This window comes from Urtica dioica, chromosome 12 (assembly GCF_054948205.1).
Source record: "Urtica dioica subsp. dioica isolate 48M chromosome 12, U.dioica_male_clone48M_v1_H2, whole genome shotgun sequence".
In the NCBI taxonomy this organism is placed as follows: domain Eukaryota; kingdom Viridiplantae; phylum Streptophyta; class Magnoliopsida; order Rosales; family Urticaceae; genus Urtica; species Urtica dioica.
In genome coordinates this window covers 3714652-3735933 of record NC_142767.1, presented here as the reverse complement: position 1 = coordinate 3735933, position 21282 = coordinate 3714652, and the positions used below count along the sequence as shown (strand labels likewise).

The window sequence follows — 21282 nt, the reverse complement described above, 5'->3', positions numbered from 1 at the left end:
AGCAACAATGCAGAAAGCTTCAACAATAAAACGAGGAATACTAGAACGTTTCCAATTTCAATGTTGCTTGAGTTCATTCGATTCACACTCCAAACTTGATTTTTCAATCTAGAAGAGATCGCTAACAAATTAAACACAAAATTGTCACCAACATGACAAAGTGATCTCACAAATATAAATAATAAGGCAAAATACGTCAACGCGTATGGACTTGGTCTACATGAGTATCATGTCAAATACGTAAGAGGGGATTTTGATGTATACTTGATGAAAAGACATGCACTCGCGCACTACCTCAACAACTGGGCATCTCGAGCAAGCATGTCATCGCATCAGCCCAACATCGAGGTGTCGACATTTACTCATTATGTATTCACTTCTATTTGAAGGAGACATGGAATGAAATGTACAAAGAAGCCATATATCCGGTTGAGAATGAAGAACAGTGGAACGTCCCAGATCAGATAAAAAATATGAAGGTTGCGGAACCAGTTGAAAAGAAATAAGCCGATAGACTGAAAAAAAAAAATTAAACAAGGAAGACGAGTGGTCAATCGATACTCATCTCAAGGTGAAAATGTTGTTATCCACCGAAAATGTGGCAAATGTGGTGGTAGGGGACATAACAGAAAGATATGCATTTAGAGGGTTTGAAAAAAGAAAGTTGTTTTGTTATGAAGTTAAGAAGTATTTTTATGTTTTTTATGAACTTTAAATCTTTTTATTATGTTTCGTTTTTATCATAACTTAAAACTATTTATTTCTAATTTTAAAGATCAAAACGATGATCACATATCAATTACAAGTGATTTAATTTACTTTATACATAGCAAAAAGACCACAACAATATTCTATAAAAAATAAGAGTATCACGTGACAACTTTCTTATAAAATAAGTCGCGGCGCCATTTTTTCATGAACATCCTCATATTTAAATTTCGATAGAGTGTTATAAATTAGTGAAAATTTAAATTTCGATAGTGTTAGAAATTAGTGAAAACAAGCACAAAATCTGAAATCATAAAAATTCAAAACTTTAAATTTCGAAATAAACCTTAGTCTACGTTTTAAATTCCAATATACGACCTATTATTTCAAAATTCCCGTAGGTTTGTCTTCGATGAAGACAAATATTTTCCGCGATAACCAACTTTAAATTGTTATAAAATACGTAGTAAAATTATAATTGGTTAAATACGTGATCGAAACTTAACCATATTATTGAACAAAAGTTGAAGATCATTAACAAAACTTAATATCATAGCTTTTCATAGAGATCTCTGCGGGTGAACAGTAGCAATAATGAAAAAATGTCCCTTGACAAATGCATGTGGTTAGAGGTATTTTCAGTTGATTTGGGTGTTAAATTCCAATTTGAAGGGGATTTTTTTTTGTTTTTTTAGGACAAAAACCCTTGTTTTTGTAGTGTGTGCAATAGGAACCTTGGTTTTCCGATATTGTGTTCCAGTAGCATTGATTTATCAAGTCTTCCTATATACATATATATATATATATATATATATATATATATATATATATATATATATATATAATATATATATATAAGAGGGTAATTTAGTAATTGACTAAAAATTGCAAAAGAATTATGTACTCCCATTTAGTCAGAACTTTGGAATAATTGAGGTCATTTTGATCAAAATGTACATAGTTTTAGTTATGTATATATTTTTTTAACAACATATAGTTTTAGAATTTATGCCACTAATGAGCAAATATCAGGCGTGATTAATTACATTTTAAATAATGTGATGTATTAATTCATGCTACGGCACTTCTCTGAAAGCATGGTTGCTGCGGAACCCAGTATGGGATGGGGGAACGTTTGAGCGATTGCCTAAACTCACTCGCAAGGCGCTCAAATACATTCTTCAGAGAAATAATATCGAAAACTGCAGACTTTGATCAAATTGCTGTTTGCATCAAAAGCCTACTTTCTTATATCATTTGTTTTGAATCATAACTTGGGGTTTCATTACTTACTCTTGAAAATGTGACTGCCAGAAGGCCACGACTCATTTCTACACTTTTTTTTCTTCTTTTTGTTGTCTTGGAAAGGATTTACACAGTAAAACCAAACAAGATAACTGGGAAAGCAAGAACTGTAAAACACGGACAAGAATAATGACCATTTACAAATGGCAGCGAAGAAACCAGAGAAGGGCCACTAATTGTGCCGAGAAGGGCCCGAATCATCCTTTGCAAGAGCGACGTAATTGACGGGCGTCACATGAAACACCCTCCCACTTTCTCTCCGTTCCTTCCCGGCCGAGAGCCCAAATCGGCCGATTCCAGAGACCCCTCGACGCCCGATTGGTGTCCCGGCCATGGTGTTGACATTGGAGCTTGGGCCGAGCGGCTTCTTCGGGGTTGGCCTCGTTCCAAAAAGTACCTCCTGTTCCACGGCTAGTTGCTCTTGCAATCGTCTTTGTTCCTGATGATGCCACCAGCAAGTTAGTACCGAGTAGAGTCCAAAATTAACAAACGAAAGCGCATAATGAAAATATATCTGTGGAACGAACCCGAGATTTGCGTTTCACCTCATCTCTTTCGAGGCGACGTTCTGTGTACTCCTCTAGGCTCTTTAAGAGGGGCGCCTAATGTTTTACATTCAATCCGGCATCAGGATTAAACATATTATTTATATATAAGAAAGAGTTGTGAGAAGGTTCTTGAGCAGTCACCTTGTCGTATAAGAAAGGGACTCCTTTTTCCTGTTCCCATGCCTTCACTTTAGCAGTCAAACTTTCAACCATAGCTAGTTAAAAAGAAAGAAAAAAGAAAACAAAAAACTGAAATTATTTACCTAAGAAAAATATTTAAAACTTATTTTGTATTTTACGACCACGGCCCCTAGCAAGGTAAACTAAAAATTCCCTAGCATTCTAAAGTGTGAAATGCAAGGCGAGACTCACTCAATCAAAATTTTCCATCTACACTCTTAGAGTTTGACATAATCTTCATTTACACTATAATTCGCAGGTTAGAATATAATAATCAGGTACTATACTACCTATACACGAGTACCTAACATGAACCGTACAACTAAAAGCATGCATTTTCTGTACCTATGACTCAAATCATACTCCAAAATTTGATTGATTACATGCCATGAATAAAAATCCTTGCAAATAAATTACATCTAGCACTTAATTTTTTTATTCCTCACAAGTCCCTATCCAATTCAACACTTACTATATAATCACGGAAGAATAAAGCTTACAAGGTAGCTTGTTGACAAGAGTACGAGCTTTTTCAGCACGCTTCAGATTTTTGTGTGCGCCTTTACCAGCACTATACCGATTTTCATCCTGAAAAGAACATGATTGGTATATTATGTATACAAAAATGCTAATCTATTGAGCATCAGGTGAGTAGAAAAAAAAGTCAGCACTTCATTTGACGAGTTCAACAGCTTGCAAAGAATCCAGCCACTTTCAACTTCTTACAGTATGGATTCAAAATATGTTGAAATGCAACAGAAACAATTCATGGCCATTTCCTTCCATACCACTAAGCTTGTGCGACAACTCCTTATAACTATTCACATTCAGTTTGCTTTACACTATAATTTAAAAGTATGCACAGTCGCTTGCTATTGTATAGCTAATAAATGGATTATCAAACTGATGTTGAAATCTATACTCTTAAAAGAAGTGAAAGCAGAGAACAATCTTTACCCTTTCATAGTCGTCGAGCCACTTTTCCTCCTCGGAAGCGTGCTTCCATTTCTCTATTTTTTCCAAAATATCCTTGCGGCTTAAAGCCTGCTCTTTAGCTTTCGCAATCTGATCATCCATATTTGACAGCAGTTCAGATAAATCAATATCACCTGCCATGACATCCACCAACGCAATGTCAGACATTGTTTCTTAACTCAACTTCCGCGTTACTAATTCCAAAATCTTATTTTATTATATTAAAAACGGCCCATATACAAAGAAAAGATGGTAATGGAACTAATAGACGAGGATCAGGGATTAGTTGACATTAAGATAATATGCAAACCTTATTATAAAGTAAGAGAACTACCGAGTCACTCGAATAAAAGATGGTAATGGAACTAATAAACGAAGAATCGGGGATTAGTCGATATTAAGACAATATGCAAACCTTATTATAAAGAAAGAGAACTACCAAGTCACTCAAAGAAAATATGATGAGGATCAAGCATTAGTTGATATTATAAGAATATTATCCAACACCACAACAAGGCACACTTATTTCACAAAACTATTTCAGGACATCCATGATCAGTTTTATATGGGTAATTGGGTAGTATAAAAATTCAGGATACTAGAATAAGGTTCTAAACACATCCTCGGAACCGAAAATACTGCGTGTATGCGTAAAATTAAAGTAAGAATAAACCAAGGAGAGAGAGACTATAATTAAATGTTGAATCAAAAGGACAGAAAAAAAACTAATCACAAAATCCAAAACTGTAAATCAATACACGTAAATTATTTATCTGACTGCGATAATAAAGAGACAAGGATGGCAATAAACCAGAATCAATGAGATTGTTGAGAATCTTCCGCGCTGAATCACTGTCTACATCCATATGGACCCCTCTGTATATTTTCTCAAGCTCCATTTGCCGCTTGAATACCAGCTCCCTCGTCATGCTGGCTTTTAGAGCATTCAACCGCTCAACTTCGGCCTCAGCCTAATTATCATGCAGTTGAGAAACCATGAATACTGACTGTATCACTAACCATGAATTATAAAATACTCACTGCCTAAAGATTGTTTAAAATAAACTGAAGAAAATGAGAAATACTGTTACCTGCTCTAGGACTTGCTGGGCAAGAACTCCTTCCCTTGACACCTCATCAACATGCGACGAAAGTAAACAAGTAACGTGGTCGAATGTTTTTTGCTCGTCAGTTGGTATCTCCAGCAGATTCCATAGTTGAACCAGCAACGTACCAAGATCTTGGAGCTACAAAAAAGAAAAAATAGAAAGAAATAATAAAAAAACTCAAAAAAAAATAATAATAATAATAAATATTCTAACACAGTTTAAACAATTATTGAAATAAATTTCTAAGGTGGAGACCAGGAAAGCATAAGACCTTACTAATATTTTTAATAATGAAACAGATAAGGTTCAAAACAGAAATCAAAACAAAACAAAAAAATCATAAACTTAAGAAAGTAAATAAAAACTGAATTTAAATTATTTATTACTAAAGAATAGGTTGCTGTATGCGGTGTATGAGGCTATTTCGTTTGGAACATTGGTTGTCACCTACACCGCTAAAAACTATTAAGCAACATCTGAAGTAAAACAAGATCATCATTCACACAGGCATAGATATTTGAAAACGTGTGTGAAGCAAGAATGGCAAGCAGGAATACGAAAAAAAAAAAAAAAAAAAAAGAGACACCTTTTCTAGTCTCTGTTGTTTTTGTTGCTTGAGCAAGCTGATGAAATCCGTACATCTAGCCAATGTATCATTGCTTATGCTCTTCGAGTAACCACCCGATGAATTGCCCAAGCTTGGGTGAATTTCATGAACGGTTTCTAAGAAATCATCTTTCAGAACAACTGACAGCTCATGAATGTTTCTGAGATAGCTGTTAACTCTCTGCAACCGTAAAGCCTGAAAAAGAATATAGGATGACGTAGGCCCACACCTAAAATCTTAAATACACTCTAAATATAAATATCCCTCCAAGCACCTTTTCGCTCTGAAGTTCCTTAAGGTGCAACTTGAGCTCTGTCAATCTTTTTGCAGTTAAATCAGAGTCTTCAGTCTTTACATCCCCATTGTTTTTAGACTGACCATTCCCAGCTATCTCAGCACATATCGCCGCAATCTGTGACTGGATATCCACAAACTCATCAATTCTCTCTTTCTTCCTTGCCCTCAAGTCCTCCAAAATAGGCTTCAACGACGCTATTTGGTTCTTTAGTGAGCCTTTTCCCTTCTCAAACACGCCAAGCAACATGAACAATAACAAACTCAATACAAAAAGACACATCGTAAAACAATATGGGAATCAAAACAACATAAGGTAAAAGGCACACACCCGAGAGAACGAAGCGTGTTCTCCAAGAGCTGAAATGATGTTTTTGATTTCGACCTCGCAGTCGGCCAATGACTGGTTCAGAGTTTCCCTATACTTTCGGGTGTTTTCCACTTTCCTCCGGTATATATCAAGGCATTCCTGCTCTAGCTGCAGAAGCATCTTATCTCGCTCGCCATCACTTTCTCCAATTTCATCCCAAATAATCTGTACAGTAAAAAAATATTATTAAAAAAAAAAAAAGAGGATTCACAAATTTTGAGGGAAAATTGAAACAATATTTAGGTTACATCATCATCATCAAACATAAAGAAGAGGAAGAAAACAGTTCACAATAAAAAATATATAAAAAAAAAAAATGAATTGCATCCTCTCTATACCATGAAAAACGAAGTCAATCGAACAGTCCATAATATAGTTTACATAAAATAAACAGTTGAGTCGCTTTAAAATCTTAAACTAATCTATACACTTGACTGCCACTCAATACGAAGTCCATAACGAGAAGATGAACAAAAACTACAAGAACATAAAAGGATCGAAATAAATTTCTTCAATGAACACAATCAAAACTCGAAAGAAAAAAAAAACGAAAAAAAACCTGCAATTCGCTGAGCAGAGAAGTGCAGGTCGTTCGAGACGGAGATAGCGACGGTGGCGTTGGCGTCATTTCTCTCTCTTTTCTCTGTTAACCGTCAGCACAGAGAACCAAGCACGAAACCCTAAGCGAGAAGAGAAGTAAGTTTGGACCGTTTCTTGTCTTTTCTTTTCTTTTCTTGAAAGGAGAGAGTTTGTTTTTATGAAATTCAGTGTTAGTTTTGTTAACATTTTCCAATACTATTAGGCGAAGATTGCAAAGAGATTAATCATGAGAAAGACTCAATGAATGTGAGAGATTCTCTCTTTTTGAATTCGTCGGTTATAGAATTTTGGGGTTTCTAGGCGCGAAACTACAAGCCCCTTCTTCTTGTTCTTCCTTATTATATATAATTTTAAATTAAAAGCTTTAATCTTTCCTTTTTGTGATACTTTGGTCAAACGAATATCATTAGGATCATTAATTTTGGTTAAATTTGTGGTAATTAGCTAAGTTTGTCATTCTTATTGGGGGAATAGTCCAAGTTTCATTTTATTAAGCAAATAGTCCATATTTTCAGCTCAGACCATAATACCCTGGTAAATTCGCGATAAGTTAATTGAATTAACATACTGGAGTGAGATAGGTTAATTAATTAACTGATCCATTTGAAATTCTAAAAAAATTTACAAAAATCATAACTTAAGTCAATTGATATTCAAAACATTCAATTAATTAACCTAATTCCTAATTCAATCATTTAGTAAATTAAATTTACTCACAAAAAATTCAGAACTTAATCTAATTTTTTCAACCAATAAGTTAATTTAATTAACCTAACTCAATTCCGTGAGTTAATTAAATTAACTTATCGCGAATCCCAAATAATCATCGAATCTCTCGCCGGAATCCTCTCTTCCCCGCCGGAAACTCGACTCTGACCTCGCGGCCGTGGAGGACTATGATTTTCCTCTCCTCGATCATCGCCGTCGCTCCAGCGCCTGGCTTCGCTTTGTCGGAGACGGAGGCGGCGATCCCGACGATCTCGTTGGAGACGAGAGAGATTGATCCGGAGCTGCGCTTCACCCTGGAGGACTGCGATATTCATCTCCTCGATCGTCGCCGTCCTTCCGACGCCTGACTTCGCGTCATCGGAGACGGAGGCGGCGATTCCGGCGATCTCGTCGGAGACGGAGGTGGCGATTCCGGCGATCCGGAGCTGTGCTTCACCCTGGTTTTCCGGATCCGGGAGCGAGCGCAGAGGAGAAATACTAGGGCTAGGGCTCCGATGAGGGAGAGAGAGGATCGCGAGGTTCACCGAGAGAGAAAGAACGAATGTGAAGAACAGAGTCTTTTTTTTTTTGCGAATTGAACGAGTTTTAGTTAGGGGTGGTTTAGGAAGTGTCTAAATGTTGGGCTATTTACTTAATAAATTGAAACTTGGGCTAGTTCCTTAATTTTGGTGGGTCAATTAGGCTATTGAGCAAAATAGCCCTAAATTAGGAGAGTGAGCATACTAGCCCAATCAACCCACCAATATTAGGAGAATAGCCCAAATTTGAATAAATTAAGTGAATAGCCCAATTAATATTTCACTACCTAAATTACCCTCATATATAAGAGCAAAACTCAATTTTCTCAAAACCTAAACCTAAACTCGTTCTCATCTTCGTACATTTCACGCCACCAATCCACTTCACGCCGCCGATCGCCGCCGATCCATTTCACAGCGCCGCGTCGTCGCCAATCGTCGTCCATCCTCGTTGCTGATCCCTAACGTCACCAACGAGATCCACCATAGACGCCGTCAAGATCCGCCATAGACGGCGTCGATTCCGTCAAGCTCCGGCGGCGGCGATGCTCGGAGAATCGACGGCTCAGATTGACTCGAAAATCGGCGGGGGGAAAGGAATCGACGGCGGAGAGGAAATCGGCGGCGATTGAGGGGATTGAGGAGAGGCACTTTGTAAATTCGCGAATCGGTTAATTTAATTAACCTACTGGAGTGAGTTATGTTAATTAATTAACTGATTCGTGAAGGATTTGAAATTCACAAAAAATTTACAAAATTCATAACTTAAGTCAATTGATATTCAAAGCATTCAATTAATTAACCTAATTCCGAATTCAATCATTTAGTAAATTAACTTAACTCACAAAAAAATCAGAACCTAAACTAATATTCAACTAATATGTTAATTAATTAACCTAACTCACTCCAGTAGGTTAATTAAATTAACTTATTCGCGAATTTACCAAGGGCATTATGGTCTGGGCCGAAAATATGGGCTATTTGCTTAATAAAATGAAACTTGGGCTATTCCCCCAATAAGAATGATAAACTTGACTAGTTACAACAAATTTCACTATTACAAACTAATAAAATTGTCTAAATTGGTAATTTTTAAATTAAATCAATTATTTAATATTTCGTAATAAATTATAAGGTTTACAATAATATATATACTTCACTAAATTTATTCATTTTTTCTGTCTCACTAAACAATCATAACAAAAAAAATCTCATCCTTAACAAATTTGGTAACTCAACAAATCTATCGACAATAATATTACTCTTACACTATTGAAAGTCTCATTTTTCTAGTCAAAAGTATATTGTTTAATACAATTTCAATTTATAAACTCTGGTCTATAGTTTAGCAGCCACGTTTATTTTTTATGATAGAAACAAAGTCATGTAAACCAAAAAAAAAAAAAAAAAAAAAAAAAAACAACAACAACAACGTGCACTAAGTTTATACAATATAAAACCGTATCTCATATCTAAAGTTCAGATTTAAAAAATAAAATTTAAAATCATGTTGATCAAAGGTTCGGTGATACAAAATACAAATTCATGTATGAATTATTGAAAAATATAAAAATTAGAGAGAGAAAAAAAAAACCCTTATATTGGAGACTGAGACGATCGATGTGCACGACGGAGACGAGCTCGTAGTCTAGGATAGGCAACGATTTTGAGCTCTAGGTGACAAACGCAATGAGACAAGAAACTCCATATAACGTAAACCCCATGAAATCGACGAAGAAATGATAAATAAATAAGAGAAACACCTCCCCTCAGGTCGAGTATTCTCTGATGGTTAAGAACACAATCTCATGCCCAGGAGAAGCCTGCATAAATAATTTAAAATCCTAATTTTTTCGGATGAGAGGAGAGAGCGGCTATGGTTTTGAGGAAAATCTTCCTCTTTACTCTATTATTATTTATAATATTGAATGAATTTTTTATTTTTAACTTCATAAAATGAAAAATTCAAAGAATTTTCACCAAAATTATTATTTTTCAATGGAAATTTGTCGAGAACCTTAGATTTTAGGATGTGGAAAATTTAAACAAACTTTTTCCTAAAATGAAACCAAAAATCCATAAAAAAAAAAAGTATGATGAAACATACAGTTAAAAATTATATCGACTTTTCCATGGCATTTTGTCATTTAAAACCCTGATTCAAACTCGTTATTGGGACTAGTGTTGTCAATTGGGTCAGGTCGTCTGTGGGCTAACCGGCCCGATCCATCTTTTTTAGAGGTTTTTGGGTCGACCCAACTCTTTTTGAAAAAGGGTCCGGCCGAACCGGGCTTGGAATAGACCATCTAGCCTAGGGCATAGACCCTCAAGCCCGGCTTGGCCCGGGCCTTAATTAGGCCCAGTTCGGACCCAATCATTTTTAAACAAAAAAAATATTTTATTTTTGTTTAAAATTTATGTTTTTATGTATAAAAATTACTGTTGACACGTAAAATTAATTTTATATTAATGATATAAAGTTTTATAAATTTTTTGTTGTTTTATGATTATATATATATATATATATATATATATATATATATTTTAAAGAAACAAGAGACATTTTAATTAATCAACAGCGGTGCCGATAAAATACAAAAAAACAAGGATTTGAAAAGGAACTAGAGCGCATGCAAAATTAACACGCCACCCGAAACCCATGAAAATCCAAACACTCGTCCACCTAGAAGACCACTATAAACAATCCAGAAAAGCCCAAAATTATAACGCACAAGCCCACTGCCTACATAATTTTATCGTTCTACGTGCGCTCCAATGGGGCCTTTAATTAGTTTGAAAAAGATCTGAACTAGATCTCAAAAAGCCCAAATTATAATCATAAAAAAAATAATATATAATCATAAAATCTTCGCCAGTTTAGGCTTTTTTCAAGTCCGGGCCGATCCTCTAATAAAAAAGGTTGAGTCGGATCCGGACTTGAACCTCTTTTTGGACTTGAAGAAGAAGGCCGGCTGGCCCGGCCTAACCCTTTTGACACCTTTAATTGATACCGTTAGGCAGAGAATTCAAAGGCTTTTTTTCCATAAGATCTCCCAAATCTCTTGGCATCAAGTATGAGATAACCTTCTTCTCAGTAGCAACTTCTGTAGAAAGCTCTGGTTCTGGTTCAATGCTAACCCTTCTTCAATGAAATAGTGGTTAAGAATTTGATCTTCCAAACCAAAGGCGTTTGATAATTTACTGTGCAATAGCTTAAAAACCACCCTATTTGCTACCAAAACACAAGTTTCCTTTTCAAATAACTATTCATTGATTGACAAAGTCTTTGGGTATATTTTAAAGTTGTTTCTAAAAGACAACATTACAAAGCAAAAACCAGAAAGAGAGGAGACAGGTCTTTGAGCCTGAGCTCAAACGGGCGCGGTCGTTTCCTTTTCATTGAGGTTGGCCTCCGAGGGCAAATTCTTCTTAGCGATTCGACTACCTTCGACTTTCCACGTATCCCAAACCCGGGTTTTTGGCGGAGCAGAAGCATCGGCGATCGGAGCAATCAATCCCGGCTTTCCGTCATCGATGACTTCATCCACCAGCCCATATTCCTTGGCTTCCCATGGGTTCATGAAATTGTCGCGGTCTGTATCTAGTTCAATCTGCCAAGACAAAGAAACAAAAAATTGAAAATCTGACAGAAAAATGTTACTTGGCGCTATATATATATATATCAGACCTGCTCAAAAGGCTTCCCAGTGACTCTTGAGAATATTTTATTGAGCTTGATCTTGTGGTATGCCATTTCTCGAATCCGTATGCTCATATCTGTCGCCTGAGAAAAGCAAGCACACGCAAACCGCAAAGGCGAGAATATTAAGAGATTTTTAACAATTCACGTTATAAAACACAGAGAATCAAAATGAATCGATGCCAATATAAAAACTGGTATATATTTTTGTTAGGTGTACATTGTCCTTGCATGTTCATCCAAAGAGTTTTCTATTAATCGATTGAGCAACCTTGACAACTGTACATCCAACACAGAAAAGTAACATCACAGCTTGTTCAACTGTCACAGCCTCGGATGGGCCAAGTATTTACTAAATGGAAACTTAATATTTTCATTTCAATGATCAACCATGAGCAGCTATTTTAATAGAAGTTCAAAGCTATGTACTTATGCACTTGTTTAGACACAAGTCATTTACATGAGCTATACAAGGTGTTCAAATGGAGCCCTTTCACATGTCTCGGGTTCATCCAAACAATTCCCGACTTTGATAATATCCACGGAAATTCAATAGAATAGAAGTGTTTGAGAACACTTAAACTAGTGCCACTCACTCACTCGGAGTGGAATTAAAGACTCTAGACGCATCTTATTCATCTACACACTATAGTTCTAAAGCGTGATATCTCAATCTAATCTCTTCCATTTCAATAACCCGTTTCACATTTCGCTGAAAATTGATTCTTAAATCATGCACAAAGACTCTTGTATACTCACAAAGAACGAATTTCTCACGAAATGTTTTTACAAAAAAACCAAAAAGCTTACTTTTCCACCAGCAGTTCCAAGAGGCTGATGGATCATAACCCTGGAGTTGGGCATGCAAAATCTCTTTCCTTTGGTTCCGGTAGCGAGCAGAAACGCACCCATCGAAGCTGCGAGCCCTAGACAAACCGTCGAAATATCGGCCTTGCACAGCTTCATCGCATCATATATTCCCATCCCTGCATCCCAACAGTGACACATAGTAAGAACCAAAAAGCACAGATTTATACACCTATTAACCTCGAAATCAAGCTCACTTGCCGCGTTGATATCATATTATTCGTTCCTTATACGATTCATTGACAGAGAGGTACATCGGACGGGTTGTTATAATTTCTCAGATAGAGGGTTTAGGGTGATGCACAATTATATATCGCATTGACTATTCACGAACCAGACTCAAACGATCTCCAGAACATTATTTACGGAATAAAACTAAAACTGAAAATCAATACTGAAAACCAACCAAGAGTTCAATGAGCACTCTGCTGGAACTTTTGGCTTACCCAGGGTGATCATGGTAATGGCTTTAGAATATCAAGCAATCACATGTTTTAGTAAAAGAAAAAGAGAAATTAATAGTTTTAGCAACATGGACTTTTGCATAGCAAGAGAAAAAGAGCTACTAAATGAATGGTTGAGAAAAACTTACAGAACGGACATTTCATTTTATGACTTGATCCTAAACTTGCTTTACTAAAAAAAAAATTATCATAAAGATGGTTGTCTAGAAAGCGAAAACTAAAAAGCAAGCACACATGTCTTCATTTTACCATTATACCAGTTATTAGCTTGCCCTTGTCAATAGCTGTTTGGGAAGAGAATACAAAGTACAAACCCACTCAAATATGAAATCATATTGTGAAAACGTACCAGCAGTAACAGAACCACCGGGTGAATTGATAAACAGCTTAATGTCTTTCGTAGAGTCTTCTGCGTCAAGCAACAATAGCTGGCTTATGATAAAATCGGCTGTCATATCATCAACCTGCGCAAAATTGCATACAGAAAATTCATAAATAAAATAAAATACTTGGTAATACATGCAAGAAATAATGAAAATATTAGTCAAACAAAACAAGCTGTTAAATTCCCTTCAATCAATTAGTTTTTCAAAACCCATTTTCAAAAAAAAAAAAAAAAAAAAAAACCCAGTAAAATTCAAGCTTCCACAAACTTGGAAATAACAACCAGAGTAAGTGCTGTAGATGAATAAAAATAAGTACATGAATACTAAAAACTTATTTAACAACCTTCATAGTCAGCCTAGAAATGCCCAACAGGGTAATTAAAATAAAACAAAATTTAATCTCCTGGGGACAAAAAAAAAAACCTGAGAGCCCAAGAAGATAATCCTCTGACGGAGAAGCATATTAGTGGTATCAAGCTCTTCAAAGCTTGGAGCCCACACCGGAGAAGAAGCCACCACGGGATTCATATCCCACTTGCTCGACAAGGTCGGCCTCGTTTGGGATGCCTTTATCGCCGAAGCGACTCTTCTTGTTCTTCTCTTTGGTCCGAGATTGGTGTTGCCGCCAGAGAAAAGATGGGATTTTTCGGTGGTTGAAGTAGGTACGAAGCGAGTTCGCAAAACGCCATTGTTGAAGCTCATGGGCTTCGAGTATGAGCATGTGTACGCCAAGCTCATCTCCATTGTCTCTCCCTTCTTTCTTTTTTCTTCCTCTTTTTGATTTATTTATTATTATTCTTCTTTTAGTTTCGGAGATGACTTGGAACAATAGATTACGCTTTGTGGCTTTGTCTGGACGACGTCGTTTTCCTGTTAATATGTCTTAATTTGCTCAAGGGAAAATGACACATACTAGGGCTGTACAAAACCGAACCGAAAATCGGATAAAACCGATATCCAAACCGAACCGAAACCGAAATTTGGAGTCATGTCAGCTAACCGAAATTCGGATTCGGATAACCGATTCGGTTTACAAAACTGGACCGGATATCAGATTTGATTTTGGGAAATCTAGATATCGGTTATTTAACCGATTTTACCGATTTTTTTTTAATTAAAAATAAATATATATTAAAAAAAGACTTGACCTAGTTTGAGACAGACCTAGCGTATGGCTAGAGATGTTCTTGCAGCTCTGGTGTCAACAGTTGCTTCCGAATCGGCTTTCTCCGCAAGTGGTCGCATTCTAGATCCTTTTCGAAGTTCTTTGTCTCCGAGAAATTGATTTGCATTGATTTGCACTAAAAGTTGATTTGAGCTCGTACAAAGATCCTGTTGTATTGCGAGAATACATGGATGCAGTGGAAGCACTAAATGATTCTAAGCAAGTTGTTTCGGGTAAGATAATTAATTTGATATTTTATTTGACATATTCATTTGTTGTTTGTTTATTAAAACAAATTTATTTTAAATTTATGTCATTATTATTAACAGATGATGGTCAAGTTGTCATAGAAGAACAAACTTCTCATATATCAACTCCTACTGCTACTACAACTTCAACTTGATTATGTGATCTATAAAGGAAACATATAAATTCAATTGTTGTATGGTTTATTATGATCATTAGGGTTGTAATTTTAATTTTATATTATGATATTTACATGTGCAGGTAGTTGGAGACGAGTGTCCTTTTGAATTTTATTTTTTTACTCAGTTTTAGATTATGTATTATCATTTTGGAGTTTTATAAGAGTCGTTTGTACTCGTTTTTTGAATTTTTACAAACCAGATTTGGATTTTAGAAACTGGATATCCATTTTATAAAACTGGATATTAAACTGGATCTGAAATTTTACAAACTGGATAACCGAATTTCAAAAATTGGATACTGGACTGGATACTGGATTTAAGAAACCAGATAACCGAATATTCGGATAACCGAATTTCGGTTTTAGACTAAATTGGACCGGATACTGGACCGAGTTTTTAAAAACCGAAAATTCGGATTCGGATACTAAAAATTTCAAAAACCGAACCGAACCGATCCAGTTTCACCCCTAACACATACATACCTTGTGTTTTAGTTAAATGTCGAGTTTAACATTTTGATTTTCAAATATGTCGAGTTCATATCTTCTGTTTAATTAAAATAGTGAAATTATACCCTGAAATAGACAACAGTGCCACGAATCTTCTTTTTCTTGAATTTTTATTTAATTTTCATTGACGTTGACTATAATATTTATATGTAAACACCAATTATATTTATACATTCGCACCATATATGTAATTTATTTAAAAACTAAAAAGTAAACAACAGTCTCTTAATCGTAAAGAACACAGAAAGAGACAAATGAGTAAAATCGATAGTTGATAGTCATCAAAATCACAGATTCGAACAGAAAATCCATGAATTTTATTAAAGTCATCTATGGAGAGATATGAATTTTATTATTTAATTTCAATTTAAGGCTATATTTATTTCAAAATTGGGAATTTGGAAGTTAGGGTACTGATTTGGATTTGATTCGATTTTTCTTATATAAGAGTTAATATCAATGAAAAGGAGATTTGTGACAGTATTATCCATTTCAGGGTATAATTTTGTCATTTTAGTTTAACATAGGGTATGAACTCGACATTTTTGAAAACTAAAGTTTAAACTCGACATTTCACTAAAACACAGGGTATATATGTGTTATTTTCCCTTTTTTTAATTATAGGATTAATTACAGATTTTCCCCCCTCAACTTTGACATGTGTAACCTCTTGTTCCCCAAGTTCGAAAAATAGCATATGAGACCTCAAAACTCTGCATTCATGAAATTGTGGCTAATCTGTTAACATTGATTGACGGTGTAATCCCTATTAGGTCATGTGTTATGCATGTGATGAATTAAATTTTTGAAATAATTAGAATACCCTTATTGAAACCATTATAAATAGAATTGCCCAAATTTCACCCTTTCATTAAAGCAACTGAACTGAGTTTTATAAAAAAAAATCGCGAATTTTGGTGAAATCGCGAATCTAGGATTTCGATTTCTCTGGGCCAGTCTCTAAGATGGCACAATCCAGGAGCAGCGAATCGAGGATACGACTTCGTTCATGCGTTGGTGCGACGATCAGTGACACAGCGAATGATAGCCACGCTCATCTCCGACCAAAATGTTTTTGTGGAATCCCTAGTGTTAAAAGAATGTCTTGGACTGATCATAATGCTGGATGAAGATTTTATGAGTGCGTTAATTATAAGGTATGACTAAATATGTAATGTTTTAAAAAAAAATTCTGATCTTCAATGAAGTTTGGTGAGAATGAATTATGGTGGGAGTTAATTTGGCAGAAGGGTAACGTCAACGTCAGCTGTGATTTCTTGGGTGGGTCGATTCGAGAATGTGTAAAAGATCAATTCAGATCATTCATGGTTTGCCGAGGAAGATAAATAAGTGCGAAGAGGAAAACGTCGATGAAAAGGACGTCGATGGAAGCAAACAGATTTTTAAACAATGTGTAACGTAATGTTTGTTTTGACAAAATTGAAAGTGATGCGTGTTGTCAATGGTGCCCACAAGAAGAGTTGTAATCTTTATATTGTACATTTGATGTAATAAAGTCTCATGAAGACTCTTGCTTGTAATTGCTTATCCATTAATAAAAAGTTGAAACGTTCATTCATTCTTCCGTGTCTGTTTGAAGCTTTATGATAAAACATTAGTCTTTAGTCCATAAACAAACTAAACAACTTACGAAGAGACAAATGTAGATTTGCATGAACAAACTCTTCGTAGTTTGCTTAAAACGATACATTCGCAATCTAAGGGTCAAAGGACTATTGACCTCAGTATGATTGTTAGGAGAATCTATGATGTCTGGTTATGAGGCATTGAGAGTTGGGGACTCTATAGTTCTTCTAGGTATCTTCCGAAGGTACTGAATTGACCAGTGCACTTCTAGAGACAAGATAAGAACAAACCATTTAACCTCTTATGTCTCGAAGTCACTACGTATGAATCGCATCGTGCTTACCTTAATCCTGAAATGAGACATGTCATTTCACACCTTAGTATTCTCATTTGAGAAAGTCAGAGTTCGGACTCACTATGTGATTCCGAACAAGGCCTATTGGTGAAGTACTAAGTTGTGAGAATGCCATGAGTAACTTTGTGAAGTTCTCATAAATATGGAATTCATGTACAAGATTGCTGAAATGCAATATATATCACCTCATGCTTTGTTCCTTGGAGTGTGAATAAATGAACTGGCCAGTGTCCAAATTGAGTCCTGACTCTTTTGGATGAAACAATGTGACTTGTTAGCTCCTCGTCAATACATTGTTTCTAACTTATTCACAAGCGACAAAGGAGTTGAGGAAATAACAGCTAGAAGGGTAAAATGGTAATTTTGTAAATCCCGACTAGCTGATGATATTCATGAAGGGTAAACACTGATAATATTATGTGGATCCACTCATTACAATTAGGTTGAATTCTTGAGTAGAAAATAAATTCATTTGAACCGAGAGATTTTCAGTGTCAACTCTTTAGTGGAGTCAGTTGACATTAAGCTAAACTTGGAAAAGGTTTGTGAACTTTTGAGTCCAAGTATTTTAGCTCAAGCTTGTTCATTTGGATCCATGAGGTCACTGTCACGAATCACATCGATTAGGAATAGTTAAACTGGAAGCTAAGTCAAAACAAGAACGAAAATTGTCGAAAGGGTATTTTTGTCTTTTGAGACATATGATGAAATGAATGTCAATAAATTTTTTGACAAGTTCATTTGATGACTTAATTTCACTCGGCCAATATTAGTCTTATTGGGCCTTGTGGATTAATTTCATTTCATAAGAATTTTATTGAAAATTCTTAATGGGCCTTTCTCATGTTGTCATGAACAAATGAAGAAGTTTCTAGAAGCTCCTTCTAGAATGAGTTTGGGCGCCCAACATACCCATAGGTAGAGAGAATATTTTGTGCATAAATGTATCAAGATACTTGCCAAAAGAAAAAGAGGAAACAAATTTCCTCTATGAGGAAACAAGGAGAATCGGCCAAGGCAACCAAGAAGAGAACCAAAAGAGGAAACTAATCCCTTGGGGATTAGCATGATGTGGGCGCATATTTGGATGAGAATGGGTAATAAAAGATTGCTCATAAAGGCTTGGAAAATAAGAGGAAACTACTTCTTTCCAAGGCCAACCCCTCTCCTATAAATAGGACCCTCATTCCTCTCATTCTATTCATTCCACATAAGTTAGAGATTGAGAGCCTCTCTCTCTAGAACTTGTGGTTGCCGCCCCTTCCTCTCTCTCTCTCTCTAGTTTATTTTCTATTTTTTGTTTTGGCACCTAGGTCCTCATTTGACCTAGTGTTTAGCTCTGCGACTTCAAGACTCGTTCTTAAGTCGTAGTGTTTAAAAGTGCCCACTCCCTAATTCCTTTATTTCGAGTGATTTAGTGTTAGAAACTTTCGTGGTTGCTCGAGGTGCCGAGGAAAGAAAGAGAGACGTGCTGCGAGGAGACGAGCGTTGCAACTTTCCAAAAGCTTCTCAAAGTTCAAGCTTCAAGAAAGGTTAGTAAACTTCTATGCTCATAATAGTTTTATTTATATGTACTTGCTCTTTGTCTAGGTTAGTAAAAACCGTTTTTACTTGAAAATAAAATTTTTAAAATTCCGCCGCTTAACGAAGCGTTAAACTTTTTCTTAAACCCTAGATCAATTCCAACAATGCGAAGATAGTGAAATTGTGGTTGATGATTATAACTTTATGGAGTGAAATTGTGGTTGATGATTATAACTTTATGGGTTTTTTTTACATCATTCTGTTTAAATAATCGGATATGACATTATGGAATTGTAATTTGTTTTATTATTGTATTGCATTTTGACTGAATGGATGATACATGAATGTGTAATGTGTTGACACATTGACTGAATGCATGATATATGAATGTGTAAAATGAGTTTTGTTATGAATCAGTTTCATTTTCATATGTCAATATTATGCCAAATATAATTTGAATCAGTGAAGACAACAACATATACATAATATGAGTTATATTTTATTCACAATTGACTGAATTTAAGGTTTTGGAATACATAATATTGTAAACATGTTTGAGCACAAAAAATGCAAGAAAAAGAGCACAAAAAGTGCAACGAAAAGAGAACAACATTTAAATGTTTGTTCATATCAAGGTTCAAAATGCCGGAGAATTTCCAGGATTTTCGCCGGAAATTTCGTTTTCGGTGACTCAACGGCCGACGAGAGCGTTGTATGTCGTTTCCTTGTTTTTTATCGTTCGAAAATCGTGGAAACGACAAGCCGTTTCGCTAAAAAAAACGACCTCCATTTTTTCGTTTCAGATGCAGTATAAAAGTTGACAAATTTCCAGGAAATTCTACGAAAGTCGGAGAAAAAGAAAAAAAAAATTCGGAGGTGATTCACAGTGAAGAAGACGAGCATGACTCTGGCGACAAGCCCTGGAATTTCGTTGACTTTCCATATTTTTGTCTCAATGACGTTCTAAATCAACAAAATCTCGAAAAATTTTGTCGACTCTCCCGGAAATTCCATTTCTTTTGTAAACCCTATCAACTACCGGAGAACCATTTTTTTTTTCCGGCGAACCACCATTTTTTCCGGCGAACCTCCATTTTTTCCAGCGGCTAAAAATTCAGTATTTCAACTACTTATTTCTGTGTTGTTAAGTAAGGCTATGTCTTTAAATTTTAAATTACATATACTTATGTTTTGAATTGGTTTCCATATATGTTGTGTTGAATTGATGTAGTTTGATTTTGATATGAAATTTTGATTGTTACACTTTGAATCGGAAATTCAAATAGTTAGACGTAGAATTGAAAATTTGAAATTAATTTATCAGGTATGTTAGAAATGAAATTGGTATAGTAGGAATTGAATTTTTTACATTTTTAATTGAAATGAAATTAGTTTGAATAGAATTTATTGACATGTTGAAGAAAATTTGTTGATATATTGAAATGAAATTAGTTAGAGTAGGAATTGAAATTGTTACATTTTGAATTGAAATGAAATTAGTTTGAATAGAATTTATTGACATGTTTAAAGAAATTTGTTGACATATTGAAATGAAAGTAGTTTGAATAGAATTTATTGACATGTTGAAGGAAATTTGTTGATATATTGAAATGAAATTAGTTAGCAATAGGAATTGAAATTGTTACATTTTGAATTGAAATGAAATTAGTTTGAATAGAATTTATTGACATGTTTAAAGAAATTTGTTGACATATTGAAATGAAAGTAGTTTGAATAGAATTTATTGACATGTTGAAAAAAATTTGTTGATATATTGAAATAAAATTAGTTAGAGTATGAATTGAAATTGTTACATTTTTAATTGAAATGAAATTAGTTTGAACAGAATTTATTGACATGTTGAAAGAATTTTGTGGACATATTTAAATGAAAGTAGTTTGAGTAGGATTTTTTGACATGTTGAAATTGGATTGAAATTTTGAATTCAATATGCAGCTATCTCGAAGATGAGCGAGGAAGGAGTTCGTAAGCATTGCACCCCAGCTGCAACAAACCCGAACCACTTCACTTACAATTATTGTGGGCACGTAACGAAGGGGGGGGGGGGGGGGGGGGGGGGGGGGGGGGGGGGAAATCGCACAGATGAAGTTTCACTTAAGTGGAAATGATCCGAAGATAAATGTGAAGAAATGTACGAATTGTCCTGCAGAAGTATGCAAGGAGATGTTAGCGTTACAAGCAGCGACTCTCCAAAAGAAGAAAAGAAAGTCCGTCCTTGATGAAACCGTTGACGAGCACTTGGCCGGACGCTTCGGTCCGACTCACGTAGAGCTTGACCCCAACCAACAATACGAACATGATATGATGCAAGCTCTTAAAAGAAGCCGTCAAGA

The 21282-nt window shown here is 35.3% G+C and overlaps 2 protein-coding genes across 3 annotated transcripts; both read right to left on the bottom strand.

Annotated features, from left to right (window-relative positions):
• Positions 1 to 1940: 1940 nt before the first annotated feature.
• Positions 1941 to 6945, bottom strand: MAP65-5 (microtubule-associated protein 65-5). 2 transcript variants are annotated; one of them, XM_089602309.1, is made up of 11 exons: positions 6656 to 6945; positions 6058 to 6261; positions 5707 to 5955; positions 5412 to 5627; positions 4808 to 4963; positions 4528 to 4687; positions 3699 to 3850; positions 3242 to 3329; positions 2703 to 2776; positions 2541 to 2615; positions 1941 to 2452 (listed from the first exon to the last, which is right to left on the bottom strand). In XM_089602309.1, the coding sequence occupies exons 1-11, from the start codon at positions 6722 to 6724 to the stop codon at positions 2186 to 2188; spliced, it is 1710 nt and encodes a 569-aa protein (XP_089458435.1). In that variant the 5' UTR covers positions 6725 to 6945; the 3' UTR covers positions 1941 to 2185. The 2 variants fall into 2 exon arrangements, with proteins under 2 accessions (XP_089458435.1, XP_089458436.1); XM_089602310.1 differs by having other exon boundaries at positions 5707 to 5952; positions 6656 to 6940.
• Positions 6946 to 11171: 4226 nt separating this feature from the next.
• On the bottom strand, positions 11172 to 14156 carry CLPP3 (CLP protease proteolytic subunit 3). The gene is made up of 5 exons (XM_089603776.1): positions 13784 to 14156; positions 13324 to 13438; positions 12454 to 12629; positions 11632 to 11727; positions 11172 to 11554 (listed from the first exon to the last, which is right to left on the bottom strand). The coding sequence occupies exons 1-5, from the start codon at positions 14102 to 14104 to the stop codon at positions 11315 to 11317; spliced, it is 948 nt and encodes a 315-aa protein (XP_089459902.1). The 5' UTR covers positions 14105 to 14156; the 3' UTR covers positions 11172 to 11314.
• Between the last annotated feature and the right edge of the window lie 7126 nt (positions 14157 to 21282).